The following is a 27,046-nucleotide window of genomic DNA, read 5'->3' on the forward strand; positions in this document are numbered from 1 at the left end:
TGATTGTATTCAAAGTTTATTTTTAAACAAAACAAAAAACAAGACAATGATTTTAAATAAATGGTGTATTTGACATATCTGTAGATCAACACTTTTTAAAAGTCAGCCATTTTTAAACTTCTAGGAGTTCTGTTGCAGCACCTTCTACAATCTTTGACAGTGTTGATTTCCATTTCATAATGAACTGAACAATACCAAAATCAACCTATTTGCTTATGTGATGCTTTAGTTTCTTTGCCAAAGATGACTCTACTAATGCAAAAGCACTCATTAACACAACAATTATTCTTACCTACATTTTTTTTTGTAAATGAAGTCTGTTCAGCCTTTTTTGGTTTTGTTTCACTGCCTGCATAGAAATCAGCATAAAGCTAAGTTGCAAGCTAAGCTTCACTTCAGCAGTGCAATGAATGGCATCAAACTTCATGAAACAAATGAAGATACGCTGTCAGCAAAATTCAACTGTGTAAAACCAATATTAAAAAGAAAGTGTTTTAGTGGGTCACAACTAGACTAGCTTTCAATGTGCAACTTTCCTCAGGACTTCTTTCCTGATTCACATGAAAAGAATGCAGCATGCATCAAAAGCCTTTGTTCATATAGAAATGCCCATTAAAAATAAAGTTCAGTGATATCATAAGGCAAAAAAATATTAAGGTGGATGAAGTATTTTGGCCCAGAGTATCTTATGACATGTACATACACACTTGTGTGTAGCATATGACAGTTAAGGGATTGGCTCAGTAAGGTAGAAGTGTCCATTTTTATAAATACATATCATTATTGCTAATATGCTACACATTATGCTTTGTCATAGAAGTGCGGTCCAACTTTTAAAGCTGCCATGTTGACACTGTCAGCCTTGCTATTAGCAGCTCATGTTCATGGTGACAATATGCTATTCCATTCTGAAGAAAAGGAAAGCAGCATAAATACAATTATGAAAACAAAAGGCTTATGCAACATCCCTCTCTAACTTTGCTGTGTTTTTTTTTAATTAAAAAAAAGTTCAAACAAAACAAGTCCAGTTCACCACAAATTAAGAAGTCTCACAAAGAGATTGGAAAGCAAGCTACAAGGAGCAGGGGGGGGGAGAACAGAGAGGGGAGGAAAACACAGCATGCATTATAATCTAGTCCTTTTAGTCATACCACGGGAATACAAAGATCCAATTTAAAGGCTAGACTAACAGTAGAAGGCAAAGAGCCAAGAGTAGACTTAGTTTGATATTTAAATTAAGATTACAGTTTTAATCAGTAACAGCAAACTCATCTGGCCCTTTAATATATTCACAACATCTACTGCAATTGAATATTTACTGATGACTTGTATAGGTATGTATGTTCACTTTAAAAAGTTATTAAATACCTGCATCATGAAATTACATTCTTAAGACATTGTGTAAGAAAATAGCTCATGTGTGAAATGTTTCTGAAATGTATTTCTGCTCCCCTCCCACCCCCTACTGTGCCCCACACAAACATGCTCACACACACACGCCCCCTATCAAAACACTCATTCACAGGAAAAACAAAAACACCCCTTAAAAAAAGGATGGGAACAGTGAAGGGGACCAGCTAGTCTAATTACAGCACAGTGCTTAACAAGGTTCAAGACAGAACCAGATTGGAGTTGGCCAAAAGATGCCTTCAACATATACCTAACCAATAATTCCTTCCAACTCATCCTATCAAACTCAGTCCACTTTTGGTTCATTGCAATGACACAAAAATATTTCATATATACATATAAACACAAAACTCCAGCTTCAGTTTAGCTTTTGTTTTTGCAAAGTCTATTTACCTTTTCATTCATTTTGTTCTGCAGCAACTACAAGAGGTAGGCATAGAGCATTTGAGAGCTTCTTTCCCAAAGTCCTATTACGAGCTCAATCTTGTGGGATATTAACAGAAATCAGTTGTATTTTTTCTGTAATTTTAGTAGATGCAGCCTTGTGCAATCCAGCTGGACAACCCCTGGATTTGCTAGACTAGCACACTATGGAGCAAGAAGCTGTTCATATCCAGAAGGATACTGTTTTTAGAGTTTACTGCAGAGCATCCATACAGAAAATGGATGCTGGAACCAATTCTCTCAATTTCCTTTTGTACATAGGAGCAAGGTACCATTTGGCCAAGACTACAGATGTATTTTTCACAGATGCAAGTGCCATGCAAAAATAAATTAAAGAACAGATACCAAAACATACAAGTAATAAAACTATTGAAGGTAGATTTTCTTAAAAGCATTTGTATAAACAATTTATAATACTTTTCCTTCCCACCCACCCCCCTTCTCTTTCTGACATTCACAGTTACAAAGCTGTGGCTATACATCAAGGATTTCTTCTGCAGTGCCTCCACAACGTAATCTGTAGCGTCCGGTCCTCCAGCTAATAGTGGGGTCCCATAAAGCAGATAGGAAGATATAAATCGTCATGGATTCTCTGATGAACCAAGCTACTGCATAATCAAGTTTTGAAAAACATAAAGCACCACCCTGGGAATATAAAAACAAACATTTAAGCATACTGATTATTTCAATGTAATTTAAAACATTTGTATTATACAGAAGTCTTTCCTAAAGGTTATCATACAGCTTTTACATTATCAAGAGCGCATGTTCCTTTTTATAGGCCAAGAAAATTTTGCTGTTTAAGATAAGAACTTTAGAACAAGAGTAGTATAGCAGAATGACCTGGAAGGTTTGAAACCTCATCAGTACATAGAGGCTAGCTCAAAGAAAAGTAACGATATAATATCACTTTCTTTTTGAATAGCCTCTCTGTATTTTCTGTTTCATGGAGAATTTTATGCCACATGCAGAGCTGAAACTGAAGAGGGTTCAGAAGAGCAGGCACAAAGCTCTTATTCTAGTATTGTAGTACTCTTCCATATATGTGCTGCACATGGTGAAAGAGTAATCAGAAAAGCTGACTGTTAGACCGGTCTGCGAGAGTCCTGCAGAATTAAGACAAGAACTCACTTTTTTTTTTTTCCAGTAAGTATTAAAGAATATTTTTTAGTGTGACAAGAACTATTTGATAAATTTGAATTCACAGATAACTATAGATCAAATTTGGATGGAATGTGGTCAGAGTAGAAAGAAAAGTCTGAAGAACTCCTACAACTTTAGAAGAGCAAATGCTGTTCTGATTTATGTGATATTTCTCCATAATCAGTTTTGTTAAGGCCTCATTCCTTCTAGTGATAGGAAGATTTTAGTTTTTAGAATAGACAAAGACTCTTCTGCAATTCCATTTTTTCCCAATATCAGAATAGGGGAGGGAAAAAAAAAAAAAAAAAAAAAAAAAAAAAAAAAGGTATGTAGGTATATAAAAACCTCAGGTCTCATAAAACATCAACTGATAAAAACAAACAAACCAAAAAAAAAATCCACCAAGAAAAACAGTTTCTATACACTAAATCCCCCCAAAGCTGCTATTCTTATATTTAAAAGAAAGTGAATTTTTCCTGTCCTAGAAAGGGGAGAGAAAAGCATGTGATCTGACTTTTGAAGTGTATGTAGAAGCAGGTGCATATAGAGAACAAAATTACAACTGAGCACTGTTATCCCCCTTTCATGTTATTAACTGAAGTCAGAAGAAGGGCAGAAGTGACAGGATTTGGCCTCTTACTTTCTTGATGATGCCAATAGTGTTTCATTACTGTAAGCAGGCTTAGTTGTTTTCTGAAGTAGTTGTCACTAATAACATTTGGAACTTCAAAAGAAAGTGGTGCAACATACCTGAACACCTCTTAGTTGAATGTAGTCAAATATAAACCATGCCAAACAGTGACACAGGAAAAATACCATTATATCCCATCTGAATACATGATGAGCTGCCCATCCAATAACTAGGCTGGCAACAAAGCACTCTGAGATTGGCTCACAAATTATTGTGGCAGGCAACATATTAATTCGCAGCTTGGCCCACCTAGGGGGAAGAGGGGGAAAAAAAAAAAAGTCAGTTTTGACTATATACTACTCTATATCCTGTTCCCAGACCTCATCATGTGATAAGCCACGAGGGTCTGGTTGAGAACATGTTAATTTACTCTCTCATTTAATTACACCTCCAAATAAAATACTGTAAAAATTCTTTCAAACATACTGCACATAAAAAAAAAAGGAAAACTTTAAAAAAATTAATACCTTTTAATATTAAGTAGTACACTAACTGCCCCTACATCAGTCCTAAAAGCTAGTGCTTTTCTCCCAAGAAAGAAGAAAGGTACATCAAAATGCCCATTGCAACTTCAGTGTTCCAGACATTAGATCAAAGTTAGCTTTGGAAAGGTTCTCCATCTCATAATTACTGGGTTATTCACACGGGAAGCAGGCAATGGGAGGGTAGGGGAGAAAGTAAAGATAAAAAATTTACCTGATCATTCTGGACTGAAACTGAGAAATAGAATATGAACCAGAGTTTTGCATTGCAACTTGTGTGGCCATTGCAAATTTCCAGCCCCTGAAAATGAATGCACAAAGTAAGTATCCTCCAAAAAAAGAGATGCACAGATCATTTTCATTACAAACACCTCATGTTATTATTATACTGAGGAAACTTTTGTAGCCTATGTGCCATACTATTACAATGGGTTATTACAAGCAACAAATATAAAATATTTTATCAAGTCTTTGTTGGAAAACAAGTATCACTGTATTTGCTCAGTTCTCAGACACTTTTTTTCCTCAAGAAATTAACAATGATGTATTCTTTGAGAAATAATTAAGCCATATCAGCAGGTCACTGCATGTCAGAAGCATGTTTGTTGAACACTTGAAATTTAACTGAATGCTTATTTATAGTATGTATTATTATTATTATTATTTTTTAATCAGATTAAAACTGTACTTAAAGAAATAAGCTTACTGCAGAATCATCTTACCGGTCAGCTATAGCTTTGGCCATGAAATAATCTTCAGCAATATACTGTGCAAAAGCTATCAGTCCTCCAGCTTGGTCCAAGACATCTTTTCTCATCAAACATGACATTCCTGTTACACATTTGAAGCCAGTTAAATTGGCTGAAATATATGACCTTGGATGTGAAGTTCCAAAATAAACCTGCAAAAAAGGTAATAGATAGGACTTTTAAAACTCTACAGGTATTTATGCAAATACTACTCCACTTGCAGCTTTTTATAAATATTTCTCCAAAAAGGTTTGATAAAAAAATACTCTAGATCTGGCCAATTATGATGGCATACTTGGAAAGACTTTCAAAACCAAACCATTTTCTATTGGCTGCCCTGTTAACTTTGAATCTTTCTCCCACAGTGCAGCAATTCTTTTAAGGTCATTTTCATTCTGGAAGACAACTTGAACTATTTTAAAGGTTTCCCCTATGCCAAAGTGGGAGAAAGTGAGCAATTTGGGTGTTGCACAGAATTCAGCACATCATTTACTTCTGCATTAATGACAGCAACCATCCACTGCTATAGCTTAGTAATTGATCAACTCAGTGAGAATGAGGGAGAGTACATAGTCCAAGAATTCAGAAGACCTGATAAATAATCTTTAAAAGGGTTCCTCCATTCGGACATTTTTCATGAAACAATGAATTGAATGATCACAGAACACAAGGAAGTGCCACAAACAATCACAAGATACAGATTTATTTTTTTAGTTTTGTCCTCATTGAGAATGATGTATTGAATTTAAATAAAACTCAGAAATCTATTAGTCAATTTATCATAAATACAACGTCTGACTCAAAATGGCCCGTCCTGTAGGGTCTGTCTCACTTGGAGCTATTGCTACCTGTACTTATATGACAAATACACACACACACACACACACACACACACACACACACACAGCGCTAAGCACACATTTCAGAATTTTGCAACAAGTGCACATGTACAAGAATTTACAAGTTTCTGAAGAGCCAGTGGCTCAGTCTAAACCTTCCAGTGAGTGTACTTTTTCCAGCTAAGAGAAACAAGTAGTCAGAAAACAGAACATTACTGGTTATGCCAAGTACTTGTCCTAAAAAAATATATTCTGTAATCCTATGAAGTGTCATCTAAAATTTTTTTGACATTTGTTAGACACATCTTGAGAAGTCTAATAGAGATGCTGGTTGTGATTTTACAAATTCATACACTGACTGTATGTTGAATGTGCAAATTAAACTACCATAGTTAATTTGATATCTGATTTTTAATTAATTGAGGTTGTTCTCAGGATGTTAAAACCTATAGTATTAAAAATCTTTTAAGTAACTCAGTCACTAGGATTTACGTGTTGTTTGATGATAGCTAAGACAGACATTCTGTCTCTTTCCTCTTACATGCAGCAGTTCAGCAATCGCTGCTCTGTGTAGCCAAAGATAAAACTTCGACAATGAGCAAGTCCTTTTACAATACTTAGCAAGACAAGGTGTATCCTATAGAGGGAGGGCTGGGCTTGAGGGCTAGAGCCTTTCACTACCATTATTCCTACGCATGGTCTTTGCACAACTTTTACTAAACTGTTTATTCACTGAAGAAAAGGCATGTTGATCTTGCACTGGATCTTGAAGCAAAAGCTGATGCAGGAATACAGAACCAGGAGCGGTAAATCTATTTAATAAGTAATAGTATTAATTACTTTGTTGTATAGCTCCTTGCTTTCTGTTACATGAGAAATTCAGACTTTCTGCTTCACAAAAATCCCACACGAAGCTCCCTCTCCATGTAATGAAGTATTTCTTCACACAAAAGATGGAAAATGCATTATACAATTTTTAGTCAGAAGTATATTGCAAAGAAAATCCAGACAACATTACATTTACCTGTTCAAGGGTAGCAGCAAAACCCTGCCTGTCGGCAACATAGGGTAGCCCATGGACCAAACCCACTTTTTCAGTCATCTGATTGGCCATATCTGTCAGTGTGTCTGGCGTTACTAAGTAACAAATGAAAAAAAAAAAAAAAACATAGTTCATTAAACCATTCTGTCATTAGTAGAAAGTTACTGCATAAAGATACTGAGATTCATGTTCTATTACTAATATCAGGACATTTTGGTGTACAATATGTTGAGGCATCGAAGTTTCAGTAAAATGATAATGATCATTAACAGGCAATTCAGTCAATGTTATGTACAGTGAAAACAGTCTGAACTTTTTTGGTTTTTAAGTGAGTTTAACACCTTTAATTAGAGGTTAAACATTTTTATTTCATGATAACATTTTCCAAGATTTTTGGCCTTCATTTTTATTTCTGTTCTCAGTCAAAACAATCAACAAAAACTACCTGTCCACAGGTAGTAACAGGGTAGTGAATTCTTACTTTAGAAGTAAACGTAACAGCCAGCACATTACTGCACACACCCACCTCTGATTCCACTATCACAAATCCATATGAGATCATATTTAGCAACTTCATATCCAGGCATTAGGTTGTTAATCTTAGGATTGATGCCAACCTTCTTACCACCTAAAAATTAGAAATATTATACAGAGTTTTTTTTAGAATCCAGACTCCATATTCCAAACATTTAGTTATATTAACTGAACAACAGTTTACCTTTCAATTCTAAAAGTCCACTTACTATTAAGAATAGGATTTAAATACCAAATATTCCTTCACTTGTGTGTGTATATATATATGTATCTCAGATCTTACTATAATGATACAGAGACTTTAAAAGGAAAAAAATTAAGTGCTTCCTCAAAATGGTAGGGTATCAAGGTTAATGTAATTAAAAGGGGAGTGGAGCTATAAAGGTAGTTACCACATTCTGCAAGGTAAGTATTCTCTACTTCTACACGTTAGGACTACTGATTGTGCATATGACTATTATACTCTAGGGTAATTTTAGGGAAGCAAAGGAAAAGAAAAGGAGCAAGATAAAGACAGACACACCCTTTTGTTCCTGACTGCCAGATATCATTCAGTTTATTTCAGGTCAGCCAGGGTAATGGGGGTTCTGGTCAGAAAGTATTCCCTCCTGTCTCTAATGAAAATGGAACATGAAGAAATAGCCCCACAGGCTCTAAGTTGAGGAAAGAAGGATTGTTGTAGCAGATCAAGCTCAAATAGAGTTATAACTCCAAGTCACTTCCTGCATACTTAGTTCAATGCAAAGACAGAATCTAATTCAAACTGCTGTATACCAGATTTAGAAGGAGAAAGTCACTTTTTTGCTTAAGTTATTCTTCCTAATTTTTTTTAAACTTATGTCACAGATTCCAAATGCAAACTCACTTTCTTTACCCCACTCTAATAGATGATTAAGCTACAGACCAACATCTGGAGAACAAGACAGCTGTTTATTTTAAAATATTGCACATATAATTGAAGGACTCTCTAACAATATCTTGTGAAAACCCCACCACGGAGTTACACAACTTACCTATGAACAGTCTAGCATCAACATTTGGGTATTTGCCAAGGAGCTTTTTGCATACATCAATAGCTGGATCATCATGATCTTGTACACAGAGTAGTACTTCATACTAGTAAAAAAAGAAAAAGTGTGCCTCAAGCTTTTCAAAATGCCTCAGACATAATTATAGAAAAAAAAAAAAGCTAATCAGCTTTGCTAAGTTCCAAATTTTTCTTTTGCCCTACCTATTTAGGAATTAGTTTAAAGCACTCAGTTACAATACACAGTGGAACCTCACTGTACAGCTTATAGATGCCTCTGACCTTTTACAACTGAAGTGGCAGTGCCAGAAGCAGTTCTGAGAAGAATGGGGAAGAGAAAGTTCAGTGTCAAGTTCAAAAACTAAGGACTTTCAAAGGAAAAGTTATAGTCCTTTTTTAAATCCACTATAGCACTCTAAGTGGTGAGTGATGCAGCAAGCATTTGCAGATTGCTCCTTCAAATTGTAAGCTTCTTAGAGCATGGAAGGCATCTGACAGACTTATCACTTATATTACAAAGTCAAATAGTGTTCAAGAGCAAGTATAAACTGTTATTAACTATTTATTTTCCAACACTGACAAGTTGCTTCGGGACTATACTATATACCAACAACTGGTGAAGTACACAGAATCATCAGCAAGTTCCTTATTGGAAAAGCAGTCAGCAAAAACCATCAGTAAGTTTATTAGGTTATCAGTAAAGGTTCTTTCTTAGGCCATCTGTTACAGAGAAGTATTAAATTGGAGGAGGGTGTCTGGTCTCCTCATCACATGAACTTCAAGAATATAAGTATTTCATAAAGCTATCAATAAGAGACAACACTGGAATAATAAAATCTTAGTGAAGCGCAGAGTGTGTTTTGCCCACAAGTCTTGGTCATGTCCCTTTATACTCAGCTTTTGGAAAAACAATGTTTGGAACATGTAACTATGTATTCACTGTGAAAGGAAGAAAAATTCACTGTACAATCAAGTTTAGTAGTTCTAGCCCCAGTCACCAATATGACTTGGGGGGAGGGGGAGAAGAAATGTTGCAATACTTACTTTGGGATAATCCAGTTCAAAGAAGGTTTCTAAGTTGTTTATCAGATTAGGATCCACACCTTTTAACGGTTTTAGAAGTGAAACACCAGGAAGTTTGCTATATGGCTGTTTGTCTGTTGCTTTCTTATTGAGGTGAAGGCGCCTGCAAGGGAAACAGCATATATTATTCAATAAGAAACGCAGTGTGCTTTCTTTTTGAATATGCTATTTAAAAAGACAGTAAAAAGTAACAAAGCTTGGAAGTTTTAAAATTGCTGCAGAAGTTTTAGTTTTGTAGAAAAACAGCTGTTTTTATATCTGACAGCTGGTATGTCACAGTATGTCTAGAACACCCTTAGCACTGTATATAGTTAGGTCAGTTAAATTCAGCCTTCATTCAAGATCAAATAATTAGTCAGAAAAAAAATAGACAAATTCCTTTGAAGCTCATAATTGCACGGCGCTAGTCTGTGTTTGCAGGATATCTGTTAGTTCATTTTGCCTGCTTCCATGATTTTGTCACATACAAGAGGCAAGCCTTATGAGAAAAAAGAGGGGGCCTGCCTACAGCAGTACATTTGAAGTTACTTTTAAACCTTAAAAGCAAAAAAAAAGTGTCCAATCTCAGTGATGACCAAAGCATATCGAAATAAGAAGCTAACAAATTGAAGTCTGATGATTATCACTTTGTATCGAATAATTGTACTAAACAGTTGAGGAGTTCTACAATAGAAACAGCATCACTGATGAGACATTTCTTGTCAAAATTACTACAGTATTTTTTCAATTAAATAGTGACAACATGTTAGTCTAAATTACTGGGTATTTCTCAGACTAATTTACAAATTCATATTTTAAGTAAGATGCTTAGCATTTTAAAGAAAAAATTTTTCTATTTTTCAAACTACCCACAAGTGATGAGGTTTTACCTCCTTCCTCCACAGACTGCTGAAAATCATAGCTAATATGACAATAGGATAACCAGAAAGAGCAATTTATTGTAAACAGAGGAGGGAGAAAGGTCAGGTGATCTGGAAAAAAAAGTATTTCCTGAAACTTAACATTTGTAAATAATTAGGATATCATTATTTTAAGAGTTCTGTTATACTGTTACGGTATATTATACTTTTGTAAAAACATGCACAATATTCAGATCAAAATAATATTTTTATAGCAGGATGTACCTCAACAGCATCAATTTTTAAATTAGAATTTTTGTACTTAAATTCACAAGATGCTGTTTCAAAAAATAAGCATACATACACCAATAGTGCAGTTGTGTCCATGCAATGTGCTTCATTCCCATTAGAAAAAATAAAAAATAAAAATAAAATAAAAGGTCAGACTCCTAGGAAGCAAACTCCTGAAGAATGCACCTGATTTGTAGCTCAGTAGCTATGCTTAAAGAGATCTAGTCAGAGAATACAAGAGTCCATTACTTCCCTAGATTCTTTTGCCTGGAACAGGACAGTGACATTGCCCTCATATGTGTTTTCTCATGCATCTCTTTTAAAGCAGGTTTGCAGCTGGACACCAGGGGCATAATATTGTTGCAGAGAATAAACAGTGGCTGACTAAAGATAAAAGGATGAAGCTATGTCCTCATACTGTCATTGATCCCAACCTTGGGCATTGCCAAGGCAAACTAAAACAGTCTTACTCAGCAAAGAACAGCCAAGAGGCAGTCAGACCAAAATAAGAAAAGTAACAGTTCAGAGAGGTACCATGGATGGAAAGATTTAACAATTTTCACAGAAACATAGCAGCAAGTAAGAGCTGCATGGCCAATGAAAGGGAGGCTCTCCACAACACAACTTCAGGAGAACAGGAGGAGCAAAAGAGACATAAAACAAGAACAAAAGACCTCTCCAGTTATAATGGAATAAACCAATGCCTGCAGCATAGTCTGAGGCACTGGGGCAAAAGACTTTAAAAAAAGGAAATAAGAAAAGCAAATGGCAGAGTGAATGTATTTATGGAGAAAGGCAAGGAGAGAAGAAAGGATACTGAAAGATTTGAGATAGGATTGTGATAGAGCATAGGCAGCAAATGGTGGAGCTGCAGAATGTCGTATTACAAATCAAGCTCACATGTAGGATTATGCAACCAATTGAATTATGTAAGGAAAAGCTTATGCATAGTATAAAGTGAAAGAAACCTTAAAAATCCTGCAAAAGAGGCATTATGAGGGCCTGTTCAGCTGTGAAGCACTACAGACAGTTTTGACAGAATATAACTCAGTAGAGATAGGACCACCTCTAACATGCTATCTTAAAAATAAGATCTCAGTTCACACTCTATTCATAACACTACACGAAAGTGGCAACCTGCCATCTTGAAAGCACTATGGTATTGTGATACTAGAGTAAGAATTTCCATGCCAGTTGTTGCAATACCCTATTAGGCTCAACAGAAAGAAAGACAAAAACTAACAGTAAATCGATCATCTTATGCTTAGGACACCTATTTGCAAAGTGGCATAATCTGAACAAGAATAAAAAGAGAGTTACACTTGACAACCTAGTAACACCACAGAAACAGACTAACCATTATGAGGAACAAATGACAATAATTAAAGGCTAGCATTTAAAATGGACGTTAAAATATTAAGATGAATTTAGACAACATAACATTGTTAGTGTAGATATATTCTAAATGAAGTTCTGTATGTTACAGATTATGCGCAAGTTTTAGAGTCTCTTGGTTTTGAAATACTATGAAAACTAGAATGTAACCTGCTTTCCTTTAACAAATAGTTACTCACTAGTCTGTTAGTTTTCTTTCCTTCAGAAGCCTAGCACAAAGTCTACAAAGTAAAGGTAAGATGAAGTACTTAATATTTTTGGGCATGAACTTACAGTGGTTTAGGTCTCCACTAGTTTAGCAGTAATAAAGCTAGAGACCATGTATGACAGTTGAAAATGATAAAAAGTAGCAAGCTCTTCAAAGTCTGTATATCATATACAATACTGCAATTATTTTGCATTGAAATCAGCCCAAAAGCAGTCTAGCTATTCAGATGCATTTCCTTTAAGGAATTTTTCTACCTCTGCCTAATGCAGTGAGCTGCAGAAGACCACTACTACGCCAAAGAATAAAGAACTTTGAGCTATGAAACAGAGGCTGGTAGAGCACTAAGGACACTCATGTCCTGCACGCAAAAATGTAAGACCAGTAGTTAGGGTATCTATGTGTACTTTCACACCTACATATATGTTACATGGACAAGCCTGACATTCTTAGGTAGTGAAGGTGTGAAATTCCTCCAAAACAGTCTGCTGCTGGTATATGTAGGTGGAGAAAGAGAGAAGCACTAGAATGTCATGAGGGTGTCATGATAGTTCAACTATCCTACATTATGTAAGAAGCACCTGCAAAGTTTGTTCAGACTTAATCCCTTAACAAGATAATAATTAACCCACAAAAGCAACCGTAACATAGATTTCTTTTAGCAAATGAAAAAATTTTGAAAGGCAAAATCCAGGCTACTGAATAATCAACATCCGGCATACCTGATGAATTCTTACTGACTTGTACCAATTAAAGCAATGGAAGGTTTGGCTGTTTTTTTTTGGTTTGGCTGCTTGGTTTTTTTTTTTTAAGGCTAAGAAAACATTCCCTACCCCCCAGTTTAAAGGACATAGGTTGGAGGGGACTGGAGAGAGTACTCTTAAAAAATACGAAAAGCATGTTACAGTAGATAGACTACTGGCTCTCTCAACTGGAGTGGCAGCATTTTCCTTTTAAAAGTAGCTTTAAAGAAATCTCAGAGCTTAACTCACCAATTTCAACTTCCCTCAGCAGCTATTTTAAGAATCCTCTTACTACTAGCTGGTAAGTAACTTTGATCAGAGATTTGCAACAGATATTTCAATATTACAAACCAATACAAACAAAAGTTCTGGGAAGCACTGAAGACATCAATCCTTGAATATATCTAAGGCTGTGAATCCACAGGCACTTGAGGTAAGCTAACAGATCACCAGTTTTGAAAAGGATCATCTTCTGCCCCCAGATGAGTTTTTAATGTCAGTGAGCTGAATCACCTCACGAGGGGTTTGGCAAGTGCCAGATCTGCTATGGAGCAATGGAAAAGAGGTCTTTGTTTGGAGCGGGAGAAATAAGCATTAAGATAGTCCTCCTCCTTCAGGAGCAGAAACGTAAGAGAAGCTCACCATATCTTCCTAACACGAAATACATTTAAGAAGTAAAGGTATTTCCAAATGTAGGTACCTTTATGCACAGAAGAAACACTGAGATTTGCTAGAAGTACAACACACTGGCCAATACAATAAAAGGAAGACTGGGAAAGTCTAGGAGAAATAGGACAGACTACCCTTAAGTTTCTGCAGTTTACAGCATCCTTGCTTTACAAAGACTAAAGTTAGTCCATTTAAAATCCTACAACATTAATAACTGTATGAAAACAGTTCCATACTGGAAGACACAGATAGCTACGAAGTAAGTTTCAGTACCTCAGTCGTAACTTTATAAACAGTCTATCTGACCATTTTTCAATGAACTATCTAATAACACTGTATCTTACTCCTCAGAGTCAACAGTGGTTCAAGACAGTAGTCAGCTCGCCAGCTACAAAGAGGGAAGGGGGTTGCATGAATAGCCTTTCTCACAGCACTATTCTATACCAAAAGGAAGCAGAACAGACTTGGGTATAGAGGCAGAGAGAAGGAAGAAAGACGACTCTCTGCAAGGACATAATTAAACCTGAACAACACACTAATAAGTATTTCTTACTTCTCACACTGCTCAATCCAGCTTGTACATAAAAGAATTCTAGAAGTGCTTTAAGAGGTCTATGACACTATTATTCCTTTTTAAGGACCTCCTAGACTTCAGATGAATTTGAAAATTACAAAACAAGTTAGCAAACAAAAACTAAAAACACCCGTGGCAATATGCCTCTTAGCAAATCGCCAAAATTCTTTGTAAAGCACGAACTAAACACCTCGATCTTGTTTCCCCACTCCTTCTTCCTCCCCAGAGTGCAGTCTTACAATACAGCTGAACCAATTTAACCACAGGCTACTGCAGAGAGGTCGTCCCTCTCTCATCTCGCTCATCTTCCAGCATATTGCTGTGCTTATCTCACAGCGGTGCTGACAGTTGTCTGATCCCAGTGACCTAGCTGAGACATAAACCACCATAAAACTATTATTCTGTTTGTAATGTTAGTATTCTGACAGTTTAACTCTGTAAGTACACAGTTTGAAAAGGCTGTGGTGAGATCATTAGGCAGCTTGACTAACACCACTCTCTGGCTTGTACCAGATTCAGTGATCATAATAACATGCAGTGAGTCAGTCCACCCACTGATCTAGCAGTTCTAAAATTATGGAGGAGCAGAAATGCACAGCTGGGGACAAGTGAAAGAGGACTTTAAGGCGCAACACTAATGTCACTTCTAGTATGACAGTAATTATAAATAAAAACAGTAAGTGTCATTTGGCCTTGATGCAACACTCAGAAGCGGAGGTAAGTAGATAAGTATGAAAGAAAGAAATGCTGGATAAGACTCAGATGCCCACTTCATAGTACAGAGCTGTCATGGCTGTCTGACAGAAATGAAGCGGCCATAGGTTTTGGTGTGACAAAAAAATCCAAAAACCTAAACAAAAAAATCCAATGACAACAAAAACCTCAGCACTTAACAGCCCTACTTCTTGTGCACCTTATTTTAAGTTCTCAGATTAGAAGTTTGTGCTGAAATACATGCTGCAATTAATACATGTCTCATCATGTACTTACAAAGTGGAAAAGGCAGATCAAATACATTTCACTAACTTTCTAGGCAAATGCTCTCCTGTACTACACATGCCCTGCAGACATATAAAAAGGAAAAGGAACAATGGAATGTCATGCACTGAAATCATGACTGGAGGTAGTAGAGGGGGAAGAGATGAAAGGAAATAAATGGCAGGAGTCAAGGTTTTCCCATATTAAAAAAAAAAAATGCAGAACTACAGATCTGAGAAGGAACAGAATGAGAAAGAACCTAAACACATAACTTGTGATAATTACAATTTTCAGCAGCTAAATATTCTCAACCCCCCCCCCCCAACATTAATTTGCTCTTCCAGTTTTGGGAATAGTTTAATTCATGGCTAGTAATAAAAACAAAATATTGAAGAGAGGGTTCCTCCTCCCCCCCCCAATCTAGCCTGATTTGACATTTCTCATTTTAAAAATCTTCATGTATGGCTGAAATTCTTTAAGAACTATCTTCCAAACAGCTGAACATGTTTTTGCAAAAGGCAAGTTCACCATATGCAATCCATAACTTGACATACTCTTATTTCAAAGGGTTTTTTAACTACGTTTAATGTTCGAGAAAAAAAGGTACAAAAGAAATTACTGTTTGAGCAAAGCAGAAAAGGACATTACCGACCTCAACTTAAAACATGGGTCAAACACTCCCTGTTTTAATCTAGAAACTCCTTTCCTCCTCCTCTGACTATCTCCACATCTAATATCTACAGGAGAAATAAATACAGGCTATTGTATGTCAGCCTGTTTAAAGCTAAAGTTATGGGACCCTTTGTACTGTCCAAAGCCTAGACATTTTTGTATTTCAGCAAGCTGAAATGCGTTTAACAAACACAGAAAGCTGTCTACATCACAGCCATCACTACGCCAGAGTAAACATTAAAATTAAGGCACAGTTTTTCCTTATTATCGATCTGCAGGCTCCCATTAAAACAATATTCTATTTTTTTCCTCTGCTTCTGCTTTCCCACACTCTCAGCCTAGTGGTTGTTTTAGCAGTTAAGGCCACAAGACGAATTCAGTCAGCCTGCTGATCCAACAGAGAACCATCCCACAAAGAAAGAGAGCTTGCTGGTATGAGTCACTGTGCTCACCGAAGGTAGATCAGAAAGGCAGAAATGCTCAGCAAGGTGTAGGAGTCGGGGTGGGGGAGTTAGATTATCCCTTTGAGTAGCAAGTTAATAGCAAATGAAGCATAGAAGTAGGTATGCTTTTTGATACAGTTTCCTCCTTTCAGTGAATGTTGATGTAACTTCAGAGAGTCACATCCACAGAGTTTGGTTTATTTATGAAAGCATTTTCAGGGGATGGCAGTAACTCACAGCCAGATAAACCCACCATAGCAGTGAGCTTTTAGCACAGAATTAACCCCTCACAAAGTATAAAATCTTTTAAACATAAAGCTTTAGAACATGCATAGTGTGAGTGATGTCAATATTTCTGATTTTTTATTTTTCCAATTCTGTAGAAAAAACAGCTTGTCCATATTCACTTCATTAGGCACAACTTTAAATGACAATATAATGTATCATTTATTTACATAAACATTATCAAGTTACTTCATCCTGCTCCCTTTGTGCCAAATATCCCTGTCACCCAAGAATATTTCCCAGCTTCTCCTCCCTAAAAGCTTCCCAGTTAACTGTCAGTAATAGAGACTTATTTTAGCACTGATAATCACAAACTGAATGAACTGATATCATACCAGTATTTTTTTTCTTAACTTTCAGTGGATGACAGCCCATATTTATATTCAACTAACTTAGATGCAAATGTTTCCAGAGTAAAAAACAGTATTTCAAAGAAGAAGAAATCTTACTCAAACACCAACTTACACGATCTTTTTTAAGCACCAGTTGGGGTGACAAAGAGCTACAAACCTTGCCTTGAATACATAACTGTCAGTGTATATGCTCTCACTCTATGAATGTCTTTAGGAAAACTTGGGTATATTTTCTATAAGGAACATTACAAATAGAAGAAAATGATTACAAAAATCTTTGAAAGAGAAGGTCAAGGCAAAGTAATAGTTCTTGTTGGCACCATATAGAATTAAAAAAAAAAAAAAAATCACTTCTCTGATACTTTGTTATGTCCTGAACAGATAAAACACAGAAAAATTACTTTTGTAAATTTCACCTGTAAATTTTTCCAAAAAAACTCAAAACTTGTACCAGCATATGTATGATATCTACTTTAAAAATGTATTTAAAAAAGATGGGCTATCTTAATTTTGACGCACTTCATTAGTATTTCAGAAAGTTAATGGGAGTATGCCAACCATTCACTGTACCACCACCTTCTGTGAAATCAGTACAGCTGGGGAGAGAGAAAGGGAGAAGAAATCTCCTCCAGCCTGAAAACTGTCTTCTCTTCCCCCCTACCAGTCACAGAGATAGGTGAGAACAAATGAAAGAATTTTCACTCTTGTTGCTATCATTGTTCTTACGAACACTCATCAGCTACCAAAAATCTATGCTCTTATGAGTTTCTGGGCTCATCTCCTTCATTTATCCCTTTTTAAACCAAAATCTCACACTTTATCAAAGCTTATAGGAGAAATTCATGTTGTTTTGAGGCTAAAAGAATTATTTCTTCCCCTAGCAGAAAGGGCTGTAGGGCATGTCCTCCAAAGACAGCTCAGGGAATTTACTGAAACCTCATTTTCTGCAGTTTGATTACTTGCTGTCTGAAAAAGTGCACATATGACTAGAAAATTATTTTTTCAGCTTCAAAATTAAGTGTAGCGTTATCAAAGCAAAGCAACAATCAGCTGGGAATTCACTATTACACAAACATATTGCACCAACCCCTCAAAATGAACACTTTATAAAAACAGGACACTTGTAAATAATAAAAAAATGAATGTTTATCTTCATTTATGTTATTTTCTTCTCCATGCATAGCACTTGGGGTGGTGGGGGAGAAGGGGGCAGCAGTGGAATCAGAGTCAGGTTTTCAAAAACACAGTTGTGTAAAGTGAACAGGGGAATGACAACTTAAGTGGTCTAAAACACAAACCAAAACTACTAACAGCACAAGTTAGCAAAAAATATATGTATTTTTAGTTATCTGACTGCTTTAATAAAAAAAATAAAGAAAGGAAGGCAGAATGGTGTCTGGTCCACTAGAGATATCTGTCAAGTATTCATCAAAAATTGCTTCCAGGAAAACAGCAATTCCAAAGCAAAGAGTTACACGTAGCACTGCTCAGATGCTCTTAATCTTTTATTTAGTACAATGCTTTATTTTGGCTTTCTCTTTGTCTGCAATTGTAACCATGTTTTAACCTTACTTGCCCAAAAGACAATAAGCCTTTTTTATGCATGCCACAAACTCATGAATTTGACTCAGATAAGACTAAAAAAAAAAACCAAAAAAACAAAAAAGGAGGTATATTCTAGCCTAGGTCATCACTGACTCTAAGAAATGCATTTAAGAAAACCCAAAACTATTCACCTTGCAATAAGCAAGATGAAAGGCTTTTTTTTTAAAATCTATAACAAAACATTTATCACAATAAAGTATGTTTATGATTTCTTTTAAATCACGATCTTCAGTCTCAATGCAAGAATGCATAAAACCACTGAACCTCATTTCAAATAAAATAAAAGGTAAAAAAAATCCTGTGATTTCTTTAATACTAGTAACTAGCCTTAAGCAATCCTGTTAAAAAAAGAACAAAAGGAAAAACTGCAGGATCTTTAGTAAACCAGTAAAACTAGTTGCATAGTTGGCATGCCACACAGTGGTTCTGACAGAAATTTCACAGATTCACTTTAATACAATTTACCTGTTTCCATCATCTATCTAAACACCTGTACACACCCAGCTTAGTCAAAAATTATGCCTTTATTACAACATCTGGCTCTGTAAAATCTCAGTGTCTTTTAACTTCTTCATATCCATATGAAAGCTGATAAACACATAATATACTCCTCCTCAATCCACTCTTCAGCCTCATCTGACATACAAGCCTGCATGCTTTCTCCCCTCCAAGATATCCATTTGCTCTAGTAACCCTATCTATTTCACTTCCAGATTAACTTCCCATCTTTCATCCATCTTACATACTCTAAGTCTTGCTGTCCTCTATCTTCCCCTTCCATGCAAGCCATTTACTAAGCAGACATGGTTTGTTTTAAAAACCCACTCGTCAACATCATCTACTATGCCACTTCCTCTTCCTCCGTCAACACAATGAGCATACTATCCAGTTAGCCGAAATTCCTCCCCTTTAAATCTGTCCTAGACAGTCTTTAATCAAGGCTTCAGTTCCCTGCATTCTATAAAATCATTCCTGTTAAGAGCTTCCAATACCACACTTCCCCTCAAAGTTTAATTAGTATTCTATCTTCCTGATCCTCTAGACTTCTTTTAGAGAAGTACATACTATTAAAAATATTGACCTTCTCCAACTGCTCTCAGCATCATGACTTCTCTCCTACCTTGTTATCTCTCAGATCTCTGGTTCTACACAGCTTTGCTTTCCTTCATTCTAAATCTTACCACTCAGAACAGTATTGGCCCCAGTATCAACACCTGGGGGACACCACTAGTGACTGGCCATCAGCTGGACTTTGTGCCACAGACCACAACCCTCTGAGCCTGGCAACTCAGCCAGTTTTCAGTCCACCTCACACTCTACTTACCTGGCATGTGCTTCATCAGTTTCTCTACGAGGATGTGACTGGAGAGAGTGTTGAAGCCTTACAAAAGGTGAGATAAACAACATCCACTACTCTCCCCTCACCCAGCCAGCCAGTCATCTCATCACAAAAGGCTATCAGCCTTGTCAAGCATGTTTCCCCCCTTCATAGATACACATTGATCATCACCTTTATTATGGCCTGCCTCTCCCTATATTCTTAAATCCCTGCTATAAATCATGCAAATTCTTTTTTAAAAAAAGAGATCCTTAAGATAGCCTCTGCTTTCACTTGTACAGCTTACAATTCACTCTTCTTTAGTCTATTTCATGTCTGATCACAAGAAAAGGGGAGTCTAGGGATTTGGGGGTGGGGGGAGGGGTTGTGTGCGCGAGTGTGCAGAAACAAAGTTCTGTCACACTGCCAACCCTTCATAATGCTGTTCAAAAGATTTTTTTGCCTTGTGATTTTTTTCACCTCTCGAACTTTTTGAATCCCTTCGGTGGCTTTTTTGCTCTACCACAGACACAAGCTATCACTTCCTTATCTGTACACTGGCCATAGAGCAAACTGCTGCAAGTTCACCCTGCTTTGAACATATGGTAGGAACTGACAATCTTCAGTAGTCCTTTCCAACCTAAAATATTCTATGATTTCCCACTCAGTGCTGAAAAACTGACTCTCACCACTGCCTCCGAGTTGCTGAAAGTTTCAACCACTTGTTTTTTCCCAGTCCTTTTGTTTTTCCTGTGTTCCTCCCCAGTAATTATACTTAACTTTGCAACTTTCCTGTGCTGTCCTTCAGACTCCCCTCTACCAGGCTGTCATACAGTTGCTGAGTAAAAGCAATCCAGAAAGATATACAGATGCAATACTTGCAAACACCTTACAAGGTTTCCGCAAAAAGTAGGGTCCATCCTCAATGCCTAGATAAAGGGAGAGAGGGTTACAAGGAGAAAAAGGAGGTAATTAAAAATGTTACCCTACATCAAACACAAACCTCACAACTTTCTAGCTTTTCACGCTTCTCTAAAGTTCCAGCTTGCAGCCAAAGATGCGAGTTCTTTTTTGCTTGCTTTTACCTAAGAGTCCTGTAGGAAAAGATTCCTAATACAGATGAGCTTGCTCTATTCCCTGTTTTCACACATACAAGACCACAGATGGCAACCTACTGTGAAGGTTACCAACACTGTACATCAGATTTGTCATCGGCTACGTAACAGGAAGAACTATTCACCCTGAGGCAGACAACCAGCATGCGAAATTTCAGCCTAAATGACTGAAGTTCAATGAAGATTAAACTAAAATGATGAACAAAGCCAAAACCAGACCCAGAATTCTGCATGTGCCAAGCCTTCCAACCTTTTTCTTGAGAAGCTCCAGTACAACCACACTTTTGAGTTTTCTGTTTGAACATGATTATCAACAAGAGGGGAGGATACTTCTAGTCTCAGAAATGACTATGTGCACTATATCCATGAAAATCTATTCAAGTTTCAGTTCACTTATGCCTCATAATACTTGCACAATACTTCTTGTATTATGTGAATGTATAGGTGAATTCTCCTAAGAGCGCCTTTTAGATCAGAACTCTACTCCATCCCCTTGTGATTCCTATCTGTGACACGGCTACCTCTGAATCACCTGCATAAACCAAAGAGGAAAAGTGCAACCCAATGATGGCAATATGCCTAAATTTTACTCTTCTTAACATGTACCTTAGCAAGTCTGCCAGATGCTGACAGTCATGGTGAAGAAATAAGACATGAAGGATGAAGTAGCCATATCAACATACAAAGAGGTCAAAAGGCCAATGGCAAAGAAAAACAGAATGGTTATTTTCTTAAGAACAAAAGCTCGCAGTTGTTGTACAGTAATATATATTAACAAAGATTAAAAAGATTTCACACATCACACGTTTGATTCCAGGGTATGTTTTGTTTAGGTTGGGAAGATACGTCTTAGAACGCTTTTTAAAGTTATCCAGGTACTTCAGGAAACTTGGGATTCCTGTATCTGTGCAGCCTGTGTATCAGAAGTTGCTTCCTGTGTGTATACTCATGATAAAGCCATTAGTTAATTATGCTTTTAATTACATTCAGATTTTTTGTTACATTTTTGTTTTTGACAGAGTCCTGTGTTCCACTCAGTAGATAAGATGTAATCTGCCCAGTAACATCCAAACTCTGCATGAACACCAAATTCACGATCTCTTCATTTACTGGTGTTTAAGTTACAGATGCTTTATTTTTTTAAAAAAAAGATTAGAGCACCAAACTGTTTATCAATTAAATTACATGGCCCTATGCTTCCCACTTACACCTGGGGAAGTGAGACAATGAACAACTTCAATACCAGCTTACTAGAGGTGTCTTTAAAAAACAGAATTAATTTGTATTATTAAAGTACTGTAATTAGAATCCCTGCTGATAGACTGGAATGACAGACACTCAATACTGGAACAGGATTCCAGTTGTCCACTTTTGTAGACCCAGAAAATAACGCAGCAGGCTATGAATAGCTTCAGTGATTTACCAAACACTACTGAAGTTGAAGGCAAGTTACCAAAGATGCAATTCAACTTCCCTAACTTAAAAGCCATTCCTTTCCTCTCTCCAATCCCAGAATAAATTTATAACATGCATCTCTGTATTTGGTACAAGTTAAAAGAGTCATCAACAAGAAGCAAGAGTTATTCAGAAAAGAAATAATATAAAATATAGACTTTCACTCATTTTTAGTCTAAACTCTGAAGACACAATAGGAAAACTGAGATCAGACAGATTAAGCCTAAATAAGGCATCTTCTAGTTTCTGCATGTTTTGTTTGCCAGCTTTATTAAAAAAAAAGACATGTATCATTCAGAAAATTCCTATTATTAAACTAGAACCATTCACTTTGAAACAGCTAAAACAGCATGTCCACTGCCACAGACTATGCCAGCCACTGATTCAGAAATATGAGCTATGTTCCAGAGTGCAAAAGTCTGGGAAAGCAGCTTTAGCTGTTGTTCTTATTTTTTTCTTAATTTAAAAAGCCTTCTGTTCTGCTCTTTGCATATCTTTCAAAGTCAGCAGACATCATTAGTTTTTTAACTATTTTACAGACCACTAAAATATCAAAGTTTACGCCTCATTTTCCCCAAGCAATACTTTAGCCAGTATTGTAAGTCTTTTTCCATATTAATACCTCATTCACATCGCCTTCCACTTCAGACAAAGCTATACATTTATTTTTAGTTCTGAATGTCCACTTTAGCTGGTTTCAGAATTAGCATATTAGGTAGTCTCAACATTAAACTCCTCTTCTTGTAGGATCAGTAAATGGCTCCGCTCCACTTCAGAGCCCATACAAATACAGGGGTCTTATTCAAAAACCTGTGCCAGGCATAGTGGATAGTAATTCAGTTGAAACAGCTCAAACGACACAACCCAACTACACAGAGTAAATATATGCAAACTGCATTTTATCTAATTAGCAATACAGACTGCTGTTTGGCCCATGTTCATTCCATTTACTTCACTGACTCAGTATTACACAGAGCACACCAAATTGAGTGGTTTCATAGTCACATGCATTAGACAATTTATAAAAATTGCCACTTGACTTAACAGTGTGGCTATTCAGATTTCATTGTTTCAACCCACCTGTTTCTTTTAAAGGAATACAAGACCCACCAAACCTACTGTACTTATATCAAAACTATTCAAAGTGGGGAAGGGTAGGAGGGAAAACAAGGTGGCAAAAAAGAGCCAGATTTGAATTTTTGCAAGTGCTGTATGTTGGCAAATCCTGTATGTCGGAATGGGCATTGTTCCTCAATGGAAACCTTGTACAGCACTCTAGATATTCAAAACCCACACCTTTTTTAAGCAAATTCAGCATAAACCCCTCAACTGAACTACTGGTATGAAATTAACTCTGGCAGCTACTGACAGCACTCCAAATAAGAAACACTTATACTGAACATACGAATAATCCTGTTTATCTTCTTAATTTGCATGCGCTGAGTATTCTCCTAAATCAAACATACAAAACACCAACGGAAAGTTGCAGGATGCAAATTGTTTAGGCCAGAACAACTTTGCTGAAATATTTTTAACATTATCTTAGTACTCTAGTATTACAGATCAGCCATTCCAACTCACCAGTTCGGAATTGCTAAATGCTGACAAAGGCCGCCAGCCCAGCTCCCTCGCCCTCTCCGGAGCCCTGCTGGGAGCACACAGCAAGCCCCTGGCACCCCCGGCACAACAGCACCCACTCCCTGGGGCGTCACAGCTACTGCACTGCCAGGGCCGCTGCTCTTCGGCACCGCGTGGGGAGGTGGCCCTGGCTCCAGACCCCTGGGGCTGGGAGCTGGGCACCCACACCCATTCTTCCCCACTGCCTTCCTGTCCAGCAAGAGCTAGCCAAGGGTCCCCTCGGACTCTCTGTTTCCCCACTGTTTACACGCTGTTCGCAACTATCCCCCCCCCCCCCCCCAACACAACAAGCACAGCCCTTACACCACAGCACAATACCACAAATTCCCAATACCAGGGCCAAGGCTCTTTCCAGGGTTTCTCTGGACTTGTTGCACTCCCAGGCCATGCCTGGTCCAGATGCTGCCCGCAATTACTGTTATGGACAAAATAGTCTCGATTTGGGGAATTCTGTTAATTGGCAGTAAATTAAGTACAAAATGTTAATTACTGATTTGGGTATTGAGAAACAGAGAAGACAATTAAGCAAAAAACTTAGGGAAACCTTTCCTCCCCCCTTCCCCAAGCCCAGCGTCAGTCCAACACCTCTCCTCCCCCCTTCCGCCTCTCAGTTTCCCTTGTTTTCGTGCAATTTGTACTCAGGCCCTTCTAATCCCTTCCATGAGGTGACAGGCAGCACAGGGGCTTGGAGTCAGTTTGTAATTGTTCATCTCCTGTTTCTGACTTCTTGCTCCTTTTCCTCCACTGCTCCTTGTTTCTTGTACCTCCTCTGCTCCAGCACAGGTCCCTCCACAGCCACAGTCTCTTTGGCAGTGTCCCTGCCTTGGCACAGGTCCTCCACCTGCCGCAGTCCCTTGAGGGGTGTCCCTGCTCCAGGGTGGCTTACCCACAGGCCCTTCGGGCAGTGCATCTCATCTGGCAGGGACTACCCCTTTCCAAAAAGCGCACCTCCAGCTGTATCCTCACCAGCACCCCCCTCAGCTTTATCTTGTTTCTCCTCCCTGGTCTCTTCACACGCTTCCTCCTGTGTGTCCTCTCATGTGTCTCCTCCTTTTGTGTCTCCTGCCCCTTGAGGTTGCTGCTTTTTCCTTAATGTGTGTGAGCAGCAACACCACATGCAGTCAGTCAACAGTTTTGGCTGTTTTCGTTTGTTTCAAAGCCATCCAGGAACAGCTGTGACCAGCAGAGGTCCCACACAGGGCATTCTTACAGCCCCCCACTACCAAAACTCTGCCTGCTCTGCCCATACAGCTAGTTTTCAAAAAAGAAGATACAAATGCTTGAGTGAATATAAAAATCTATATGTAACTGAACTACAACACAGCAAAATGATTCGAGCTCATGTAAGTGATTTTACATGAAAAACAAGGCTACCATAACCAAAGATAGTAGAAGCAAAACTCCAGTTGCCATGAACTCAAGAGGAGCTTTACCTTTCACTTCAACAGGGGCAGAAGTTGATTATAGATACCTATCACATGCATGGGCAACAGGAAGAAAGGAGAAACGATAAGCACAGACAGAACAGACAGAAATCATGCATTTTCTAATAGCTCCAGTGATGCAAGACTGGACTTTTATCTGAGTGAGAGTTAACAAAAAAAGTGTTCTACAAGAAAGAGGTGCATTCTTAATCATTTCCCACATACACGTGGCCAGCTCCTCCACTGAGCTCAAGCAGCAGTCTGCTTTTTGTCAGCCGCAGAAAAGCAAGCACTCCTCAAACTCTTAAGGCATCCCTTCTCAGAGTTATCTAAGGAGAAGGGTCCAGATATGCATGTGTGTGTGTATATACACACATAGGCACTTGTCTTCACCACTACTATTCTTATTTCTCAAAAACCTCATCAGGATACTTAAAACTAAAATTCTGGCTGGTCAGCACAGGGCAGTGTGTTAGACTGGTCTGCTCCATGCTGTTTGTACAGTCAAAAAGCACAATACTAAGCTACTATTTTACAATTGCTATGTACATCAGCCCCCACCATCACCACGAACAGAAAAGCTCTGAGGGAGCATCAGCAAACAACAGCAAGAAGAAAAAACCTTAGCTAGAAACTCTGCAAGGTGACAACAGAGATCATCACGCAAAGGCAGACCCCGTAAAGCGGCTTCCACTCGAAGACGCGGTTTCTGCTTTCAGCTACCAGGGAACGGCTGGATACGCGGCGGGTGTCACGCCCGGGAGCAGCAGCACGTGCGCTCCCAGCGCTCCCGCCCGCACACGCGGGGCTTCGGCCCCGCACGGGGCGCGCGCGGGCCAGGCAGGGGAAGGGGCGCGGCGGAGGGGGCGAGGCGGGCGGAGGGGGTCGGCAGGGCGCAGGGTGCCGCCGGCGCGGCCCGCCGCAGGGGGAGGCGGCGCGGGGGAGGTGCGCGCACGCGGTGCGGCCCCGCGCCGGCCGGGCAGGGGGGGCAGGGCCGAGGAGGCCCCCGGGAATCGGCGGTTTTGCACCTACGCAGCGAAGCGGCGGCGCAGGGGGCGGCGGCAGCTGCGGCCCCATTCACACCGGGGGGGACGGGACACACACGCACAGGGCAGCGGCCCCCTCCCCCGCCCCCAGCTCCCAAGGGCGCCGGCGGAGGCGCCGCGCAGCAGGGCCCGCTGCCGCCCCCCCCCCTCCCGGGCCTCGCTTACGTGTAGATGATGGACATGAAGTGCATGAGCCACAGCACGACGAAGAGGACGAGCCCGAAGATGGCGAGTCCCTCCAGGGCCAGGGCCAGCACCGCCATCCCCGGGGGCGCGGCGCCTCCCGCCGCCGGCACGGCACGGCACGGCACGGCACGGGGGTCGGCGGCTGCGTGTGGCGCGGGCTGGCGCGGCGCCTGCTCCTGCTCCTCTTCCTCCTCCTCCGCCGGCCCCGAGGCCTCCGCGCTGCCGGCCGCTGGCGCACTGGCGGAGCCGGCGGCCCGGCCTCCCGTTTCGTCCACCCGCCCCCGCCTTTCTGTCACCCGCAAGCACCGCCCCGCCCCCCCGCCGCGGCCCGGCCGCACTCCCGCGCCGCGCCCGCCCGCTCTGGGCCG

At 39.0% G+C, this 27,046-nt stretch overlaps 1 protein-coding gene across 1 annotated transcript; it reads right to left on the reverse strand.

Annotated features, from left to right (window-relative positions):
* UGCG (UDP-glucose ceramide glucosyltransferase) lies at positions 1–27,046 on the reverse strand. Its single transcript, XM_026103131.2, has 9 exons — positions 26,658–27,046; positions 9,406–9,547; positions 8,348–8,450; positions 7,327–7,428; positions 6,783–6,895; positions 4,893–5,071; positions 4,385–4,471; positions 3,748–3,937; positions 1–2,499 (listed from the first exon to the last, which is right to left on the reverse strand). Exons 1-9 carry the CDS (start codon positions 26,753–26,755, stop codon positions 2,329–2,331), a joined length of 1,185 nt encoding a protein of 394 aa, XP_025958916.1. The 5' UTR covers positions 26,756–27,046; the 3' UTR covers positions 1–2,328.

This window comes from Dromaius novaehollandiae, chromosome Z (genome assembly GCF_036370855.1).
Source record: "Dromaius novaehollandiae isolate bDroNov1 chromosome Z, bDroNov1.hap1, whole genome shotgun sequence".
Classification (NCBI taxonomy): domain Eukaryota; kingdom Metazoa; phylum Chordata; class Aves; order Casuariiformes; family Dromaiidae; genus Dromaius; species Dromaius novaehollandiae.

What these genes read in the sequence shown, in the direction of transcription:
- UGCG (XM_026103131.2), bottom strand. Translation starts at nt 26,755, where the DNA reads ATGGCGGTGCTGGCCCTGGCCCTGGAGGGACTCGCCATCTTCGGGCTC. An exon ending in TTGAACTGGATTATCCCAAA is followed by an intron (nt 8,451 to 9,405) that starts GTAAGTATTGCA and finishes TTTTTTTACTAG; the next exon opens with TATGAAGTACTACTCTGTGT. An exon ending in TGATGCTAGACTGTTCATAG is followed by an intron (nt 7,429 to 8,347) that starts GTAAGTTGTGTA and finishes TCTAATTTTTAG; the next exon opens with GTGGTAAGAAGGTTGGCATC.